Below are 19,900 nucleotides of genomic sequence, written 5' to 3' on the forward strand. Positions count from 1 at the left end.
TCACAAGCAAAGTTTTGAGTGTAATAGCCATGTACTCAAATGTGCTGTATTTTGGTCCGTTGGGCAGTACATGTACCGAATTTTGAGACTTCCTACATGATACCCAGGAATATTGAAGTTGTCGCATTGCACTTGTACACGAGATGTACAGGTGAAATTCACAAGAACTGTCCCCTGATACATGTACATGTAAATGCAAATACAACGATATCCACTGTGCTGGTACGTGTATTAATGTTGTTAGGCTTCTTCCTCGTTCCTCAACCTCCACCGCCACCTCCCCCGCCCCCATTGCAAGAGCATTAAAGTGAGCGGCTGCCCCCGACTCACATTGCTTTGCTATGAGTCACGCTGGATGAACCACGGGTAAACCTGCCGCTTTTCTCCCTCTGGCTCGCTACTGATAGCACGGGAAGGACTTTCTTAACAGTTGCGGATATTGTGTTAGGCTTCTCGTAGAAGGTGATGACTTCCAGCATAAAGCGGTAAAACACTACCACACGCAGGAACTTCTTGGGGGCTTTCCTGGTGCCGGACGTCCGCTTGACGCTGGCCAGGAAACCTCGGCATTCTGCTCACTCTTTGCAAAAATGACTGGCTTTTTTGGCTCGGTTTTGCAGCATTACGGGGCTGTGACATCACTGTTGACAGATACATGTATTAATACTGTATATACATGTTCTAAGTTTTTTTGATCACGCACACAATCAGTACCTTTCAGATATGTTAGAGGTGTAAAATCATTTTGGATAGGATACGACAAGATAAAACCCGAGATGCGATATCATATAACTTGTACACAAATGATAACCTATTTGAACCGAAAGATTTGTACTGTTCAAAACGCTTAGTCCTACCTGTAGGAGATCTCGAGTATATGTACACGTACATATGTAGTTTTGGAAGAGTTCCAATCCCACGATAATGTGCCCGTTGATTATGTAGTTCGATCGGTCAGCACATTTTCCTTTCTGTGGGTTGTGTGACACGACTCGCTTTTCCCCAACCACTCTGACCTCGTCGGTTCACAACCAATTTTGCTGCCGACATGGTGCACGCTTCTTCCGTCTTTCGAGCTCTCGTCGGGGTCTGCTTCGCGCTGGCAACGATCTTTACTTCGTCGGTCGCACCGCAGACAACCGTCTCAATTGCCCCAGACGGCCAAACCAAACCACGTCCAGTCCTACTGCTTACGGGAGACTCGCTCACTGAACACGGCACAAACCCGAACTTGCAAGGGTGGGTGGCACTGCTGGGGTCCCGGTACACGCTCTCAAGCGACGTGATTACGCGCGGAATTTCGGGTTATAACACGAAATGGTTCCTCAAGTACGTGGTACCCACACTCGAACGCGAGATCAGTACCGGAGCGTACACCGCGCCGTCCCTTATTACGGTTTGGTTAGGTACCAACGATGCAGCACTGATCAACGGAAGCAATACAGAAATGCACGTACCGATCGACGATTACAAGGAGAATCTGCAACAAATCGTTCGTCGCTTCCAGACTTCAGCGCCAAACGCTAACATTTTGCTGATCACGCCGCCACACATTGACGATGACGCTCGAGCTAAGAACGCTGCCGAGAGAACTGACGGGAAGCGAGGCCTCTTGGATCGTTCGGACGCTGCGTCGGGGAACTACTCTGTGGCTTGTGTGGAAGTCGCGAATGCGCTTAAGGTGCCTGTGCTGGATTTGTACACATATTTTAGCGCGATGCCTCTGAAAACACGAAATGCTATGCTGCTGGATGGTATTCATTTCAATGCAGCGGGCTACCAAGCGGTTGACGGACAATTGCAAAGCAAGCTCAGAACCGAGTTTCCTGCTTTGGTCAGCGCACTTGAAGATTCGCAGTTCCCAGCGGCCAGCAAGTGGGTCGCCGAAGACCCATGGACTCCGGGCAATTCTTCGGGAGAAAGCAATAACCTGTAACGCCAAAGTGTCACTTGATGACTTCAAGCCGACGCATCGAATCATTGCTGGAGATTTACAGGTTATACTTGCGGACGGCCTTTCCTTTTAGAGAATACCACTAGTTTGCCTGTTTACTAAAATGCCCGACTTTAGTTTAAACAAATACCATCAATGAGTGTCCCACAGCTTTGAAAATATGACTATTTACCGGTATAGTGGTTGCCAGAGGCGGATACAACGCTTGCAGCAAACATGCATGGTAATACTTGCATTTACTAGTACTGGCTTGGGCAGTGCCCAAGCTAGCAGCAGCGCCAGATGCTTGCAGTCAATCACGGCAAGCGTGATGACTGCGACTCTGAATCTTGCTTATAACGCAAAGCATAATGACAGCATAACGCAAAAGCTGATGTCCAGCCAGAAATCTAGTGTACTACAACGACAAACTTGATGACTTGTGATCGACAAGCTATATTGCGATAACTGCGGCTTCACTGGCTAGCAGGAGCCGCAGTACTGGAAGTAGTTCATGTCCTATTCAGTTTGGCTTTTACATACACTTTGGCCATATATTCAGGGAGCTCCGCCGGCTCCCCCAACCGTTTCTTCATCCTGCAGACACTACACGAGTTCATCAATGCGTCCTACACTGTCGGCGAAACTTCTGGGTGCTTCGCTTCCGGACCGGATCGATGTGCTCAGCGTTTGTTATTGCGAGCACCTCCGCTGCAATGGGCAAGATCAGACATGACAGACTTAAATCGTTTCGTTGGGGGTCTATCTACCCCATATCCAGACTTGCAGTTTTGGGCGGCGTCCAGTACTCACGAAGTGCAAAAGCTAGTCCTACAGCAATAGATAACAGGAACGCGCAGTACTGCGCATGCAACACGGGAGTTGTCTTGTCTCGAGAGAGTATCGCGTTGGTGCGTTGGCCGGCAATATGTACATGCAGTACTATTTCGAGTACTTCGAAGTACATGTACCAGTACAAGTTTTATGGCGAATGTTTGCCAGTCAGAATGACCTCAAGGGAGACAGCAGTACGGTACTGTACCTGTATATCGACCGAGCTCACAAATTGAAACATGTACCTACCAACGCTTACTGTAGATGTACGGTCTTGCGTAATGTACCAGTAATACGATATATGTTTCCGGCTACATCGTTGTTAAGGAACGTACATGTGCTGTGTGCTGTGCTGGCTACAGCCATTAGCCTACAGGTACTGTACTTTACGTCCAACCAGTGGTTGGCAACCACGGCGTCCGCGGCGCCAGTACCAGCTAAACAAAAACTTGGCGCCCTCCCCGGGCAGTAAACATGTGCCTTGGAACCGTAAACTCACATCCCGCATAATCACATACCGTAGAGGTAGTAAACCACTACGTAAACTCACATCCCGCATAATCCTTTGCTGCTTGATCAATACAGCTTCCAATTTCACTCTTGCCTTGGGGCGCGCACACACAATATGGACTTGGTTTTGCTGGATGGAGACAGTGAAGACGTGGTGTCAGCTGCGATGGCGTTAATTGACTCTGCCGAGGAGAGGGCCTCCACTGATAATGACCCGACAGCCGAGAGCAGTGACGACAACTCGTCCGTCGGTGACGACAAACCCCTCATTCGATCGACGAAGACCGCGCCAGAGAAGCCCAAACGGAAGAGAAAGTATAAGCCTGGCTACTCGACAGAACAGAGCAGACGCAAGAAAGCAGAGGTACTAGCACTGCGATCACAAATGCAGGGACTGGAAGAGTGGATTGTGCACCTGAAGCGGCGAAAATCCAACGAAATGAAAGGAGAAATTGTCTCTCCGCGGCAAACATCTTCTCAAGCACTAGTGAACCAAAGTCTTAAGGCGATGGAGGAATTTCATAAACGACAGCAATCTGAGGCAGTCAACTACCAGCTGAAAACGGTCTTGGCGAGGCAGGCAGCGCTCGGTAAATCGATACTTGCAGTTATCCAGCAGACTTCTGCCTTGAAGGTGTGTTGAGCACGTTCGAGTTTGTGGAATGTTTACTGTCATACTAAGTTCTCTTGATGAGTGAATGCAGGATAAGGAGGTAGTCTTCAGCTGGCCTCGTCAACTTGCCGGTTCATTCGACAACGCTGCAGTTATCGGCCAATTACGGAGCGGAGCCGGCATGCTGTACCAGGAGATGAACTCGGTAGTCCCAACACGCCCAGGAACAATTTACAGCAGCGAGATGGTCCCGAAAGTTGACCCAAAGCGCGGCAAGATGTTCGAATGCTCAACCTTTTTTACCGTGCCCTGTTCGATGAAGAGCGCAGGTGACGCTCTCTGGTTTGAGTACTCCACCCCGCGCAAATACGAGAACAAGTCCTATCGCTTCGTAAGGTTCAGCTGTGCATGTGGGCAATCCTCTCGTATAGTGTCTCATGCTTGTTGTGTTCTGTGTAGATGAATCGAATAGGCCCCAACGCAGTGAAAAAGAACTTTGACCTGCTGTTGAACTCCAAGCGTGGCGCCATCTCAATGAACGGGTTGATGTTCGCCAACCGCTTCGAAGCCTCCGACCGAATCTCAATGGTGCGCGACTACATCGCATTCCTGCCCACTGCAGGTCTCCACATGCGCTGCCACCACTGGACTCTCCTCACTCCCGCCAAAGACGGTCAAGAATGCCACGTCCAGTTCTTCTTCCAGATTTACATGGAGAAGAGCGCGTTCGACTTCTCCGCGGCTCAAAGCGACGTCGAATACGTCCAGGACGTCGCGCTCGCAGCGTGGTGCGCCAAAATGCACTTGTACTCGCACATCCTTCACGAGAAGCTGGAGCAACCGCAAATGTAGCCACTTTGTGTAAATGTACCCATCCTGCACACGTCACATATCACATTTCAGTTAATAGTATTTTTGATTAACTGATAACAACTGCACAATCTGACTTGAAGCGTCATGGAGGACATGGAGGAGGTCTACTTCCGCCTGCACGCGCAGCTCATCCAGTGGACCCAGCGGCTTCTAAGCGCCAAGGTGACCTTCCCCTCTCTCCGGGCTTCCCGTGCATACCCATTTCGCCCAGTAACGCTTTCTGTGGCGCGTGCAAAAATTAATTTCCTTTCTAGAATCTGGAGCGAATCGAGTTGGTGCTGTTCGTGGCTGCGTCCCACCTGCTTCTGCTGTGTTTCCTGCTGCATACAAGTTTCATCAGTGACGGGGGCCATGTTGGCTGTCTGGACCAGTTTCTGGAGACCCCCTACAGCCTTCAGGACGAGCAGCTACGGCTGCTCCGCATCCAGATTCTGCCGGACGCCGAAGCTGCCGACTGGAGCCTTGTCACGGGGTCATTAAGCTCATATTCAGTGTCGGGCAATACAACTGGCGTCTTGGTGCGCCAAGATCCGGGGCTGGGCTTCGTCTACGCGCAACAGAAGAGTCTGTTGGCGCTGTTGGAGCACGCCGATGCTCTCCAGACAGACGTAACGATGGACACGCTGTACCTGCCCATGAAGTCGCAGTGTTTCCAGCTCCGGTGGCTCGACGAGTTACCGTTGTGGACGCTGATACGTGATCGAGTGATCGGGTTCGACACGATCTTGGTGAACCAATTAATAAATCACCACGGTGCTAGAGGATTCTTCATGAGAGAGGACAGTCGCGTCGTGGTCGACATGAGCTACGGAGTGTTCAACCCAGCGGCAGCGGCGCAGAGTGTGCGTGTTGAAAGGTTGCCTGTAGATTGCGATCCAGGCAGGTCTATGCTAATGGCTGTTTTTGTTGCCACCAGTGGTTGAGATTCGTGGCTATGAAGTTCAAGATCTTGCACACGATTTTATTCCTGTTCTTCGTCGTCACGGCGCTCGTGGCCTTCGTGCTCATGGAGACTCAGAAGCGGATGATCACATTTGCGGCTTTGTTTCAGAACCGTCAACAACTGCAGATACCGTTCGCCAACCTGGTCGTGACTTTCTTCGCCCAGTCGCTCATGTTCGTGCCCGTGATGGTAAGAATTAATGTTTCAGCCACTGATCGTTATGTTCAATATCTAACGTTCTGGTTGGTGGTCAGGTGGGTATGCTGTTTTTCCTGTTCGAGTTGTACAAAGATCGATTTCTTGCGTTCGGCGTCATGACGGTTATGTGGGTGGGTGAGTCGTTCTCGGTCGTTAGCGTCCGAACTCGACTCTCACAAGCGTACTTCCCGCCGTTGTTCTTCTGCCTCTTCACACTTTTTCACATCTATCTCTTCTCTTTTCCGTTTGGCTTCTCGTACGTCGCGCTAGGCGCCATGAGTGTTCTATTGCTACAGCTCATGCTCTTCTTCTGGAATTGCTTCGAGATACCAGCACTGAATCGGGGTGAGATTTCACGAGTGTGTCCACGGGAGCCGTTATTTCTTTCATTTCCGCTTTAAAACTCGGTGATCGGAAAGGAGCTCAACTATTACTCATGGCTGCTTCTGGCGATCTGAATTGACGAGCGATAAGATAATCGCTACAAGTTATGTTTGTAAGCTTAGTTTTTGACGCTGGGGTCACTACATAGATCACATACTATCTCTGAAAAGAAACTAAAACGTGCATAACAAAAAATATTGAGAGCTTTGCATGGGTTTTTGTGATATCGTAATATGAGATGCAGAGACGCTTCCTGCACAAGGCCCCCAGTACACCATGCGCTGCGTTTGAATGTGGTTTTGTAGCGAGTAATACTTGAAGTACCATTACTGTAATGGTAAGAGACAGGGATGCCACGTAAATGCATGACTCACACACAAATAACACAGTTGCAGACGTACTCGTTCCGCTAGATCACCTCACCGATGGATCATGTGCGCGATGAGAGCACCCGGCAGAGCGACACCACCTTTTAGTGTTAGCGTTGAAAACAACATCATGGCCCCAACGTATGCTCGTCCTGGCAGACTGGAAGAATATTGGCGTTGCGTGCAAGAACCTCAATGCTGTCCAGAGCTTAATTTCAAATGCCGCGTATGACTGGAAGAGGGGTATTGGGCGAAAAACATATCAATCGTGTTACCAGGGTATACTATATTTTGCAGTACTGGTGCACGACACGAACATTATTTTCGGTGAGAATTCACACAATACAGGTTTACAGCCACTTCTTGAGCTTGAAAAGCAGCACGATGAGTGCAGCGACGACCAGCATCACAGCCCACCAGATGAAGTAAGCGTAGTGATACCTTGTCTCTGGAATATAGGGAAAGTTCATTCCGTAAACTCCAGTGAGAAACTGCGCGGGCAAGAAAATCGCAGCTATCAGCGCCAAGATATAGCTGGCGTCGTTCTGCTGAGCTGAGCGAGCGTTATTAAAGTCGTCAACGAGGCTGCGGCAGCGATCAAGATTTTGTTCACACTCCGCTTCGATTGTGGTGAGCAGGTCCTGAATGTCGGCGAAGTATTGCAGCGTCTCTCCCTTGTAGTCATCGGAGGCCACCAACTTGGAGATGATTTCGAACAAGGGTTTGCAGTGCATTTGGAGCGCCTTGATCTGCTTCGAGCAGTTAGCAATTCGTCCGAGGTCGAAGTGGCGGGGCTCCAGTAGCATCAAGCGTTCCAGCATGACCAATTTGGCGCCGAACGTTTGAGAAATGGGAGAGATCTCATTCACGCAGACGTCCATGATGGTATACACGAGAAACGCTGTGCTGTGTTGACGAACCTTCGAGTACGAGACGCTGAGTCGCTGCTTCAGCGCTGACCATAGCGTGTTTGTCCTCGCTGCCTGAACGCTGATGAGCACCCCGTTCATCACGAACAAGCTCAACTGCTCCGGCAACGTCATCACGTGCCCGATTTCCAGCTCTTTCAGCCTAGATTCAAGCTCGCCTTGATCCATGAGATCAAAAGGTGAGTCATCTTCAGGAAGAACCAACAGCGAGGCCCGGTACATGTTTTGATACGCCGTCACCATCTCCAGGCTGCGTGGGTGGAGAGTCTGGAGAACAAGGGACGAGTGCTCGTCGTACTTCACGTATTTGGGGCGCTTCATCTCCAAGCTGAGCGTGGCTTCCACCGCCAGGGGATGGAGACGATAACGAACTGAAAGACGCCGGATAAGCAGAGTGTTGAGACCTTCAACGTTGATCCAGCGGACAGTAGCCCACTCGGGCTTCGTCGAGTAGATAAAGCTCTTGACGCGGTTAATGGGGTACACACTTCGGATGCGATCAGGAGAGTACTCGATCGATCCAAGTGTAGATGGCTCGGAGCGGGACTTCAAACTCGCATAGAGAGGGGGCATCGTGCGTACGAATGCGTCGTTAAAGAGTTGGGCTAGCTTGATCTCCTGAATGGCGCTCAGAAATTCTCCGTACGAGATAGTCCCGCTCTTATCGTCGTCAACGACATCAACAAAGGCCTGGAACTGCTTGTCGCTGTCACAAGCAATGCCCATAGCCCCAAGCCCAGACCGAAAACCGTCATAAGACAACATTTCGCTGTCTGTGTGCCCATTAAAGCAGTCAACCAGCATTAATACCAACACACACATCGAGACGGCATGCTTCGAACGTACCATCGGGGTTGCACAAAGAGAAGAGTTTGGTCATTTTGGCTGACGTGAGGTCGAAGTGGGGATCTCTGATAGAGAAATCGTCCGTTGCATCATCTGCACCAAGAGTATTCGACCAGGCCACATCGTCTGAGTCCTGGCTGGAACCGATTGGGGCGACAAGAAGAATGCTGTCCCCGATTACGGAGATCGGATTCACTACTTTGTTTGCTGCCGACGTGGCTGGGTGAACAGGAGAATTCACTGGCGATGTTGAACCTTGTGACGAGCCGCGGAAGCTATTCGCTCTCTCCACCTTGTTGTTGGGGATTTGCTCAACAGGTGGATTGCCTGGCATGGGGCTTGCGGGCGAGCTTCTCCATGAGTTGCGGACATTGTCAGTTCTCAAGCCCGTCCTTGTATCAGCGCTTTGAGAAGATGACGACTGCGTACTGCCCTGGTGAGCGACAACCGCTATGACATCGTCGTCACTGCGGCTATCCGGTGACAACAAGGGCCTGTTCATCTGGGTCACTTGCTCGCGATCTGCCACTTTGAAGAATGAAATGATACCTTCGTACCAAGCTCTCGGGCCATGTGCTGGACACATTTGCATGTGGCACCACTAATGAGTCAAGTGCACTCCAAACGCTCTCGGTGCGTGCGCTATAGGAACTTGTTAGCTAAGCGCGTGCAATCTGTCAGAGAGATCAAGCAACGATTTACCACCACAGACGGGAACTGCACAGAGACCGACGTTGCGCACCGAGATGCGTTGTTGAAGCGCGGGGCTTGTTTTGTCGCCTCGACAGCACTATCGAGAGCCGATTTATTAGATCTGAGACCCGCGTAGCGGAGGCGGCGAGAATTCTGGAGGCTTGGTGCTAAGCCGTCGCTGTGGAGTTCTACCGCCGCTTCTTACTCTAGTAGTGGTGAACGGCGCTATCGATGATGACATGGCGGAAATCATTCGTTTGACCCGCCTCTGCCGCCTCTTATCCAGGACAACCGTCTTGGTCCAATTCCAGCGGTGCACGAGCCTCGCACGACGCGCAGCCAGCTTCTGTGCCACGTTCTGGAAGCGAGAACAGAGTTAGTATCTCTGTACAAATGTAAACGAGGGATGTTTAAACTTACAAATATTCGAAGGAAGCTCCGTTGCTCTCGCCACTTTGCAGTCTTAAACTCAAGCGAGGCGCAAGATTTTCGATACTCATATAAAACTCGGAGGGAGGTTCGCGGGCTGTCTGAAACAGAAGTGGAGCTCGGCTGAAGTATCGACGACCGACTCCTCAATGTGAGCTGGAATGGCAACCCAGCTCGTCGCCGTTCTTCACATTTGCGCTCAAATTGAAGCATGGACACACGCTCTCGTGCTTGGCTTCCTCTGCGGTGCACAATTCGATAGGTTAAATCGCTCACTTCATGCTTTCGTCGCTGAAAGGGTGACCCACCGGACAAGAGCCTGGATCTGCACAGCTGCATTATACTGAAGTTTTGGCACCAGCCGTTGAATCCACGCACGAAGATAATACCCACGAAACGCGCTCTGCAATGTGAAAGTGTTAGTTAAGGCTGCATCAGATTTTGTGCTGGTGGCACACTACACTACCTGAATCTTGACAATGGCAAGGAGACACCGCTCATCACGAGCTCGTGCAACGAGGTGGCCATACGCAATCTTGGCGAGAAACCTTCGAACGCATGCCTACGAACAATGAAAGCCGCTGTCAAGCATACTCAAAAGTGTAGATTTCTCGGAAAACACACAAAATACCTGGATGCAGGTAGCAGCAAGTTGGCGCTCTTCGTGTCGGTTTTTGACGTCACGCTTGCGCCGTACTCGATCTTTGACTCCTTGTCGCCAAAGTGTCGGTATTTCCTTGCCGCCAGGCTCGCCGTCTTCAGGGAGGTTACCACGCACTCGCAAATTTTCCTGCATTTCTGCGAGCTAAAAGCCGAAATGTTAGTATGCAGTGAGGATGCACTTCAGAGCAACATGGTACTTACGTCAAGTCGAATGCAGGAGACGCTGCGCAGTGCAAGCTTGTTCATTCGTCGAGCATAAGCTACCGCACGTGGTCGACTTCGGAAGCCTCGATAACATGCCTGGATTCGTGTCGCCGCCCAGCACTCCAGCTGGGTCTTCTCCTCGCGTTCACGAGTCAATTGCGCCATAAACGCATCTCTCTCCAGTAGCAGCTCACGGTGCAGTCGAGCAGCAGGGATCGCTAGAGCTGGTAAGCTGCGTCGGAACGTCGGTAGCTGCGCTTGGTGTGGAGAAGACCCTCTCCGACCTTTGCTTAACCTTGCAGACATCGACTTGGGGGCTCCGTAGACAGTCTCACGAGGTTCCTGGTTACTTGTGGACGCTGCCATCGGAGGTGTTGATACCTTGCTTCTCTTACGGCGTGCCATACGATGTGGGAGTGCCGTCACGACCGTCGAGATGACATTCGACGTAGTGAGCTGCGTCGTGGCCAGCAATGTGTTCCTCAAGTCCTCCAGCCCTTCAAACCGCCTAACCTGCAAAGCCTTCTGCAGTGCTAACTCCAGTTCATCTAAAGACTCGTCCACCTCTTGAGGTTCATCCGTAGTGGTTGCAACCTGCACTTCACTCGACTTGTCGACGGTGGTCGAGTCTACCGAAGCCGCTTCAAGGAATGACACCGCTTCCAGCCCCAGCTCCACCTTCTCCGTCGGCGGTGCAGCTTCATCGACGACGGAGAGCATTCCTCTGTGAACGAGACGTTACGTAGTGACTCCTCCAAAGCTGAAGCTGAAGGCCACGCGCGACTCGCCGTTCCGCTTTAAGCGCCGCATCCGCTCGGCGAATCCATCGCCGCTATGGTGGGGACGGTGGAGTCGAGCGAGGTGGCATCGCCGTCACTGGCCCAGCGGAAGCAGGCGTGGCTGCAAGCTCGAGAAGAATTGCGCCAGGCCCAGATCGTGACGGTGAAGCAGGGATTGAGCCTCACTCCGAGTCTGTACTTCGGCACACGTCGGTGCACCTACAGCACCGTCGTATCCGTGGTCACCACCGCTTTGCCGTTGCCTCGATACGACCCACTGGACCCTCCTGCTTTCGTCCAGCAGAGCTCCGATGTCCCCAACGAGGCCTCTCGATGGGCCGAAGAGCGAGCACGAGAAGCTTTGAACCGACTGCGGCAGTCCGACAACAACCAGAACGACGAACCCGAGGCGCGATCTCCGTACGCTACGGCGAAGTCGTTCCCGACCCAGCAACAGCAAACGCTCGCTCTGGTTCGAGAGCAACGCGCGTTCATGCAGTCGCTTCAGGATGTTCGACGAGCACGAGCACGACGAGAGTACCAGGCAGCACTGGTGATTCAACGGGTGCGTCGAGGCTTCGTGCTGCGTCGGCAGTTCCGCAGCATTAAGCAGAAGCTACTCGTGCGCAAACGCATCCGTGGCAGTCTGTTGCAAGTCACGAAAGGAACGGCCATCGTCCTCGGCGAGAAGGATCGACGGCTGCGTCTGATGACCAAGCAGAACAACGCGGCTACCCGGATTCAGAACGCTTATCGAGAGTGGGGCGCTCGTCGGGTGCTGGCGAAGCTGCGCGCTCTTCATCGCTATGAACGGCGACAGCATTGCGCATCAATCATTCAAGGAGCATGGCGCGCGTGTGTTGCTCGATATCTAGCCGCGAAGCTGCGGATGCAACGTGAGCAGGCTCGACGACAGGCACTTGCGCGTTCGCTCGCTAGACTCTTCTTGGGCTTTCAAGCGCGGTGTCGTGTTCGGTCCATTCGTCTTCAACGAGAAACTCGTTCGGCGCTCAAGATTCAGAGTGCTGTGCGATGTCGGCTTCTTGCTGCGAAGGCGATAAACCAGACCAGACTTCGCAACACACAGGAACTTGGTCATAGTGGAGCGGCGTGCATGCAGAGTCTGGTGCGTGGCATGCTGCAGCGTGCTCATGTGGTCAAGATGCGTCGTGCTGAAGAAATTGCTGTTCATGTAGCATGCACATTATCCATTCAACGCGTGGTGCGCGGATTTCTTGGACGCCAACGTGCTCGAAGGCGAGGCGTCCAGCGTGCGCATGAGCGTGGATGGATTTGCGCGATGCACGTTACTCGGATAGCGCGAGGTTTTCTGGGTCGGTTGGTAGCTTCTCGTGAACGAATCCTCCAGGAAGCCGATCTGCTTGTACAAGCTCGACGAGGCAACGTTGAAGCCGTGGTAGACCTACTCGACGGCTTCGACCCAGCTACAATGGGACTTGAAGAGGTTGAGACTGCCGTGGGCGACGATTTACCAGGACTTGAACCAGCCGATGTGTCTGTGGCGAGTGTTCCAGGTGGAAACACGGCGCTGCACCTTGCAGCCAAGTTCGGTCACTTAGAGGTCGTGACATTGGTATTACCAAGGTTGCTAAGCGCAGCACCTCAGCTTGTGTATTCGCGAAATGCCAAGGGATTCACGCCGCTGTCCCTAGCTGTGACGAACGGCCATGAACGCGTGGCTGTATATCTTCTCGCAATGACGACGCCATTATTCAAGGACCACGTACTGCCTGGACGAAGACGAACTCTTCTTCACGAAGCAGCACGACGAGGACTGGAGACGGTAGTAGCAAAGCTACTGCAGCTTTTCCCCCAGACTTTTACAGGCGCCGAGCGCGACGAATGGACTCAACGAACAGCGATTCATGAAGCTCTGTTAGTCGGTATTGACGTTGTGCAACCCGGGGAGTTGATTCCTTGGAGTCGACACCATGCACACGACTATCGAAGCATATTTGCTGATCCAGATGATGAAGCCGAGCATGCTATGGCCGTCTTGGAAACCTTGCTAGCCAAGGCACCTCACGCTCCGCTCGAGGCGAAGGATTTTTTGGGGTTCACGCCGCTACATATCGCTGCTGCGCGAGGAAATTTACGCGCCGTCGCACGGTTGCTAGCGTTTGGTGCCGATGTGTCGGTGAAGGATGATCAGGACCGCACTGCATGGCGAGTGGCTCTACTGCGCGGCCATGACGCTTGCTTTCAAGAAATCCGACGCAAGTGGCTGCAGGATGTAGTGAGCAGCCAAAAGGGAACGGCTTCCGACTCAACAAGCTCCACCACTAACGGCGGTCGAGCAGTGGCGACTCCTGCTGGTTCTACGATGGCACTTCATCCACAACTAGAACGAGAGCTCTTCGCCGCTTGTAAAATCGGAGACGTGGCCAAGATGCGATTCTACATCGAGGAGTGCGAGGTTTCGGTCAATGCCGTAGAAGAAGTTGGCGCTGTCCAACTCCTTGACGAAGCTGATGCAGTGATCTCACCGCAGCGGTCGATAGGCCGATCACTCTTGATGGTGGCGTGTGAGCACCGACACTTGAATGTGGTGAGGTTCCTCCTGACTAGAGTTGATCTGGATCTCAATTTCACAGCAAGTGACGGACGATCAGCTCTTACGGCAGCTCAAACGAGCTTTGAAGAAGTATCATCCGTGGTTTAGCGTTGTCATTCCCTGTTAATGAGAATTTTTGCTGCATTTGCGATTTCGCTGTCCCAATAAGCCTACATATTTCCAAGTGCTTGCATCGTTGACGTGCGATAGAGGTCACGCCACAGTTTGACCACCTCCCAGGTCTGGCTGGTGATTCCAAGACGCTTGGCTTGCTCGGCAGCTCGACGAAAGCCTGATTGTACGATGAGGTGGTCAAGCAGCGTACGAGCTAGACGGCCATCCCCCTGAGCTTCCACCAACGCCAACTGCAGCATCACGTGAGCTATTTCATCTTTCTTCTTCTTCTTCGTCTCCACCTCAGCGCCATCCGTCTTATGCAATGAAGCAAGGTCTGCCGTGGGCGCGAGTAGTTCCAGCCTCAATGCTCGTAGCTGAGCATCGCGCTCAGCCTGTTCGCGTTTCGCTCTCGCCTGACGCTGGGTGGAGCTTATCCTAGAGGCCTCCTCTGAACGAAGCGCACGGCGAGCCGTGCGTCCTGTACTCGCACTCGTCTTCGGTCGGGCGTAAGGTGCGAGCAGCTTGTCCATCACAACGCCTACAGCAGCATTGACAACTGCTCGGGCATGACTCGCCACGCAGTCACGCTGCTCCTGAAGCTCTTCCTCCGTAACAGGGCGTCGAGGCAGCACGTGGACGCCGTAAAGCTGCCGGGCTGGTGACGGATGCAGGCACTTTGGGTCACGCACACACCACGGCGACACAGCTCGCGCCTGAGCCAGAAAGCGTTTGTGCTTTTCCTCGACCTCCATCGAGAGCTTTGCATCTGCGTAGATCACTTCAAGTCGGCGACGTACGTCCCGCAGACACACGGTGCGATCCCGCTGGCGATGACGGACGAAGCCTTGCAGACTTGCCCCCTCCTTCTCGAAAGACACGCAAGCTAGTCGAGTATGCAGCACCCGCAGCCACGGACGTTTGTCGAGATAACCGCCAGCATTTTCGAGCGCCAGCAGTACGTCCGCTTTGGCGAACATGGTCTCATCCAACTGGTTCATGTTGATATGATGGTGTTCCTCTTCATCGTTGTTGTTCTGGTTCTTGTCAGTAGAGTTTGGTTGATGTCCGCTTAGACGACGCTCGCGTTCAAGCTGCCGCTTGTCGTATTCCTTGGACAGACCGTGGAAGACAGATTCAACTAGACTCACATCCAAAGCTAGCGAGTCCTCAAGGCTTCGCCAGTCCACTTGATCGTGAATCACCATGTCGATCACTAGCCACTCACACTATCGATCTTGGTGAAACGCCGTTGGTGTCTGCTCAAGCACAGATCTTTTGTCGGGACACTGGGACGATGGAGGTGCTGCTTCTCGACACGACCGAGAAAGAGGGCGAGGACAATACGCTTTACCACTACGTGCACACTAGTGACAGAGTCGGTTGTTTCTCGACTCCGTCGCGATCATCAAATACCGACACTACCCACTGGTTGGACCTTCGAGGAGTATTGGCGGCCGCGGTAGGTGCTACGACGTCGTTGTGCGGTGAACCTTTGAAGTTCGCACGCTTTGGCAACGGAGACTCGAACGGGAGCACTGGGACTGTAGGCTTCGTCAATATCTACGAAGTACTGTACGCGCTTGTCTTCTCCTCATCAGATCTCCCCGAAACTATCGTTCAGGTTTGAAGGCAATTGTCTAGAGTGGTGCGCTCGGTGAGCCAGTCTCATCAGAGTTCTTGTTGACGTAGTAGTACTACACACGATCAAGCTGTGACCTCCTCCTGAGTCTCCTCGGGTACCCGGACGCAAAGCTCGGGCAGTGGCGCCGACGGGATGGATGTGGCACTCTCACTGCGCAGCTAGACACTGTCTTCCGGGGTATCTGCAGCATTATTGAAAAAGGTATTGCCTTCTCTACCTCGTTGCTTTAAGGAGAAGAAAGACTGATGCTTTCTCTGACTTGTGTAGATTTGAGTTTTGGTTCGCACCTGCATTTCGCATTTGACGGGCGCGTGCCGGCGGTCAACTACCCCTTGGAAATCATGGTAATGCGTCTTACTCTTACCGTGTGCTTGGTTCATGCAAGTTGACGTACGTGGGTACGCTTTAGGCAAAGCTGGCAGTTCTGGACGCTCCGTTTGGTGATACTACAACCTCCACGCAAAAAGTACTCTGAATAGACCTGCCCTCCTATTCATCTGTCGATGCACTAACATTATTTTTGCATGAATAGTACTCAGCAATCGGCCGCTGCATCTTCTACCGGTGAGTAGCTTCGCGTCCATTGTTTTTCCGCTTCGACAGGTGCTCAATCCCTGGTTTCGGTACTTCAGCAAGCAGCTCGCGTTCTCGACTATGCGCAGCGACTTCCTTCGAATGCTTTTCCAGTGGCTAAGATACGACGAGTACTTTGCACCCGACTCCAGCGTGACAAAGCCTCCGAACTGTGGTGCGTGTATTACGAAGATCGATATCACCTCCACTACTTTTTCTAATAGGGTGTTCATTGATCTTTGCAGGCGAAAATGGCGGATCAACGACGCGCATCGATACCTTTGAATTGCACGATTTTCGCTTCACCCGTCATGGTGGATACCCAAAGCGGCACGCTTTACTCATCATCACCCAGCAGAACGTACGTGCATCTGTCGCATCGTGACTTGAGCTTGCTTTTCACGATAAATTGTTTGCGCTCTTTGTCCTCTTCAAGCTTCAATTGGCATTCTTGGTAGAGCGCAAATTGGAACTAGAGTGTAGCGACGACGCTATCGGGTGGGCCAAGCATTTCAGTGACGATGTGAACGAGCACTGTGTAAAAGAAATTGCCACCTTTTGCAACCAGGACCTCGAAGCGTACATCAAAACCACACGTATATTGCGTCAAGAGCGAGTGGAGGGGGTACAAACCCAGTTTGCAGACCAGCTACAACGAAGTCACGAGTCGATCCACAATCCATTTTTGTGGTACTCTGTAGCTCTTGATCGTCTTCGAGGCGTTATCATTGGAGATGAACTTCCATTCACCCATAGCCAGCAGATCCAGTCGCAGCCAGACAATTCCGACTACATCTTGACTCGGTTTGTCCAGAATGTCGTCGCCCAGCAGCTGAGTACGCGGTGTACGTGCGACCCCGCTATTGAAACATCGCCCGAGCTGCCATCAGGTATCCCGCCGCTAAAGCTCAACGTGGATGATCCAAACACACTCTTCCTACGCGAAAAGCCGACAGATGAAGGTGATATCTCTACCAGCGACGCACATATCTTCCCGCAGAGTCAGCATACGCACGAGCCGTACGAGAACAAAGGGCGTGAACTGCGTCAGACAGCTGAGCGAGTTTTTGTGAATGGCCAGCCCTTCTGGGTCGTTGCGAGTTACTTCGAGACGCTGGAGTTTTTCAGCATTCTGGATGCTGCTCTGCCACCTGATTTGCTGGAGCACGAGATGAATCGCCTCTGCGCGTTTGGTGGTGCTGATCCAGCTACGACCTCAGAGTCAGACGAATAACTAAGTGCTCGTAACGCGTGATTTGCGAGTAAATAAGCTTAAATTATTTTATGGTTGAAGCGCGGATGTTTGAGCACTGTGTTGTCATCGTCTTGTTCAGTGAACCACTGCAGCCACGTTGTAGTAATCTCGGGTGACAACTCATTTTCGTCCGTACTCATTCTAGTCCGTAAAATCAAACACGGCGCTAGCGCTGGAGGAAGGCGGCACGCGAATAGATTTCGCCTTGCGTCGGGGGGGAGTCGATGACACGGGCGAATCACTTAAGATGGGTGAACGGGTCGGAGTTCGTAACATCTCCGCAGACTTCTTGACTCGCAGGGGTGTCGATGAAGGCGCCTTAGTAGGCGTCAGGCTGAGCAAAGGTGACTCTCGGGAAAACCCCGGGGAGCGCCCGTTCCTTGTTGGCGTATGTAGCAATACTTTGCTATTCTTCACGCGCAATGGTGTGCATGGTGGGGTGGATGAGGGAGTGAGATCAAACACAGCTCCCTGATTTAAAGAGTTCTTGTCCCCCGTCCAACTGGTGTTTGAATCACGCGTTTCTTTCTTTCTCCGTTTGGACTGCAATCGCATCTGACAGTCAAATCCTATAGCAGCATTGTTGGATCCAGCGTAGTTGCAGCTGTCCTCTCCGACATCCAGCGAAACGTCCAAACCGTCACTACCGTTGTCACGGCATGTAACATCCATTGTGAGCATCATGAACGGCGACGAAGCACACTCGGATGAAGATGTTTTTTCCAAGCTGCACTTCTTAACAGGACTGGGCTTTGAAAACTCGGCATCAAATTCATCCACTAGTTGCCGAGTTCGTCTCAAAAGGCGTGCTACAACCGGTGATGATAGTGTGCCGTCCGGAAGCACTGCGGTTAGCACTGATCTTTTATTACTTTGAGGAGTCTTCAGAATCACCTGTGCCGCAGGTGTTGTCATGGGAGACTGGGCACGAAGTCGCTTCCTTCCTGGACTTCGTGGAGGAGTGTGGGCAGGTGTCACAGCCTCACGGTCCTGCAAAGTCATCCGCCTCGTCCCTTCTGAAGACACATCCGTATTCGATTCGGTATCGGAGTCATCGATGTTAGAGCATAGATTTTTCAACGGTCGGTTTCCGAGAGAAGACAATGGCTTTGATGTACACACTCCTTCAGCTTTGTCGTGGTCGATGCCGATCTCAGCGTTCTTCGGGGCAGTTTCAGCCACATCCGTAAGTTGCCGCTTGCAACGATCACTAGCACCATCCCCACTTCCCTGAAACGACTTGAGAATATCTTCAACATGAAGCACAGACTTGGCAACCTCAGGAGTGAGCGCATCAATTTGAGAGTGAAAAGCCGCAAACACAGCCAAGGCACGCAATAGCAGCTGAGGCGATTTATCTGGTAGCGCATTCAGAATAACTGCACTGTTAGTTGAGGATCCTTTCATGAGATAGCCAAGTAGCAACGACGTGCAGCCTCCAAGAATCACATCCTCTGGACTCCAGTCATCATTCCCATCTTCCATCGAAATGGCACCTCTCCCTCCAGGACCTTGGTCTTTACTAATGTCAATAAGATGCAGGTACGAGTCCAATTTCACCTGGAAAAATTGCGTAAACAAAGCACAAGCACTGACCCTAGTTGGTGAGGACTTGTTGTGGTTACCATCTTGACGCCCATTTAGGTACAGTAGTGCTCCTGCCAATGCGTCGCGGTTATCAACGCTGAATTCGATGCTGTTGACCATCGCGCTCAGCAGCAGCAAGCACGAATCAAACTCCCACTTGTCCTGCACCAACGACTTTTGAGAACTCTTATTCTCTGTGTTCACTAGACCCCAAAGTTTGGAAAAACAGGTTGCGAGAAGCTGCATACCCCCTAAGTCGTGCACATGCCTTGCTGCTTCAACACTGTGATGTGTCAAATTGATTAGCACACGCAGTGTCGACAGCAGAATGTCCGACAACAGCGACATACGTGTGCGCTCCGATTGCCAACGTCCCGGCGCGTGATCTTCCCAAGTAAAGTTGCTCACCACGCGCGTCAACTTCAGCAACAGAGCGAAGAGAACACTCCGCTGCGAAATGTACTGTTGAATATCCACACTCAAAAAAGTCGCATGTTCGAAAACCCGTAGCAGCATGCTTACGCCATGGAGCGCGCGAGCAAAATGATGCGAGAGCGGTTCAACCTGAGTAGAGGGTGCTAACGTTTCGAGAACTCCGATCCGCCTGGATAAACTGTCCACCAACACGTCAACGCCGCCATTTCGCACCAGTTGTCGTTTTCGTGCTCGCATTATTCGCAACATGTCCGCAGCAGGGTCATCTGAAGATATGTCCTGTCGATTCTGACGCAGTTTCGAACCAGACGAACAATTTGCCGCCGAGTCGCCGTCCATTTGCAGCAATTTGCTCAGCGCGGCACAGAGTATATCTGCCGTCGAGATCTGCACCTCCTCCCCCACGTAAAACTCCTCATAACCCTGTAGCAGCCCTTCCAACTTGGTTTGAAACCCATCTTCTGCCGTATTGCTGAGTCCACCCTGCTCCAAGACACCATCTCTAGCAGCACCCACC

At 52.0% G+C, this 19,900-nt stretch overlaps 8 protein-coding genes across 8 annotated transcripts; 4 read left to right on the forward strand and 4 right to left on the reverse strand.

Annotated features, from left to right (window-relative positions):
* Positions 1 to 3,392: 3,392 nt before the first annotated feature.
* IUM83_01015 (uncharacterized protein) lies at positions 3,393 to 4,742 on the forward strand (the record flags this gene model as incomplete). Its single annotated transcript, XM_067924843.1, has 3 exons — positions 3,393 to 3,911; positions 3,982 to 4,281; positions 4,350 to 4,742. The coding sequence occupies 3 exons, from the start codon at positions 3,393 to 3,395 to the stop codon at positions 4,740 to 4,742; spliced, it is 1,212 nt and encodes a 403-aa protein (XP_067788542.1).
* Positions 4,743 to 4,847: 105 nt separating this feature from the next.
* IUM83_01016 (putative mitochondrial protein) lies at positions 4,848 to 6,305 on the forward strand (the record flags this gene model as incomplete). The annotated part of the gene is made up of 4 exons (XM_067924844.1): positions 4,848 to 4,925; positions 5,018 to 5,605; positions 5,680 to 5,895; positions 5,961 to 6,305. 4 exons carry the CDS (start codon positions 4,848 to 4,850, stop codon positions 6,303 to 6,305), a joined length of 1,227 nt encoding a protein of 408 aa, XP_067789400.1.
* Positions 6,306 to 7,006: 701 nt separating this feature from the next.
* IUM83_01017 (CorA Metal Ion transporter (MIT) Family) lies at positions 7,007 to 8,765 on the reverse strand (the record flags this gene model as incomplete). The annotated part of the gene is made up of 2 exons (XM_067924845.1): positions 7,007 to 8,358; positions 8,432 to 8,765. 2 exons carry the CDS (start codon positions 8,763 to 8,765, stop codon positions 7,007 to 7,009), a joined length of 1,686 nt encoding a protein of 561 aa, XP_067789499.1.
* Positions 8,766 to 9,239: 474 nt separating this feature from the next.
* IUM83_01018 (uncharacterized protein) lies at positions 9,240 to 11,140 on the reverse strand (the record flags this gene model as incomplete). Its single annotated transcript, XM_067924846.1, has 6 exons — positions 9,240 to 9,482; positions 9,545 to 9,794; positions 9,862 to 9,956; positions 10,020 to 10,115; positions 10,185 to 10,358; positions 10,418 to 11,140. The coding sequence occupies 6 exons, from the start codon at positions 11,138 to 11,140 to the stop codon at positions 9,240 to 9,242; spliced, it is 1,581 nt and encodes a 526-aa protein (XP_067788760.1).
* A 114-nt stretch (positions 11,141 to 11,254) lies between these two features.
* On the forward strand, positions 11,255 to 12,518 carry IUM83_01019 (Abnormal spindle-like microcephaly-associated protein; the record flags this gene model as incomplete). Its single annotated transcript, XM_067924847.1, has 2 exons — positions 11,255 to 12,325; positions 12,396 to 12,518. The coding sequence occupies 2 exons, from the start codon at positions 11,255 to 11,257 to the stop codon at positions 12,516 to 12,518; spliced, it is 1,194 nt and encodes a 397-aa protein (XP_067789232.1).
* A 1,426-nt stretch (positions 12,519 to 13,944) lies between these two features.
* Positions 13,945 to 15,096, reverse strand: IUM83_01020 (WD repeat-containing protein 74; the record flags this gene model as incomplete). The annotated part of the gene is made up of 1 exon (XM_067924848.1): positions 13,945 to 15,096. One exon carries the CDS (start codon positions 15,094 to 15,096, stop codon positions 13,945 to 13,947), a length of 1,152 nt encoding a protein of 383 aa, XP_067789104.1.
* A 1,091-nt stretch (positions 15,097 to 16,187) lies between these two features.
* IUM83_01021 (uncharacterized protein) lies at positions 16,188 to 17,340 on the forward strand (the record flags this gene model as incomplete). Its single annotated transcript, XM_067924849.1, has 3 exons — positions 16,188 to 16,281; positions 16,352 to 16,467; positions 16,543 to 17,340. 3 exons carry the CDS (start codon positions 16,188 to 16,190, stop codon positions 17,338 to 17,340), a joined length of 1,008 nt encoding a protein of 335 aa, XP_067788951.1.
* Positions 17,341 to 18,359: 1,019 nt separating this feature from the next.
* On the reverse strand, positions 18,360 to 19,068 carry IUM83_01022 (uncharacterized protein; the record flags this gene model as incomplete). The annotated part of the gene is made up of 2 exons (XM_067924850.1): positions 18,360 to 18,377; positions 18,484 to 19,068. The coding sequence occupies 2 exons, from the start codon at positions 19,066 to 19,068 to the stop codon at positions 18,360 to 18,362; spliced, it is 603 nt and encodes a 200-aa protein (XP_067789053.1).
* Between the last annotated feature and the right edge of the window lie 832 nt (positions 19,069 to 19,900).

This window comes from Phytophthora cinnamomi (assembly GCF_018691715.1).
Source record: "Phytophthora cinnamomi strain GKB4 chromosome Unknown Contig53, whole genome shotgun sequence".
Taxonomy (NCBI): Eukaryota; Oomycota; class Peronosporomycetes; order Peronosporales; family Peronosporaceae; genus Phytophthora; species Phytophthora cinnamomi.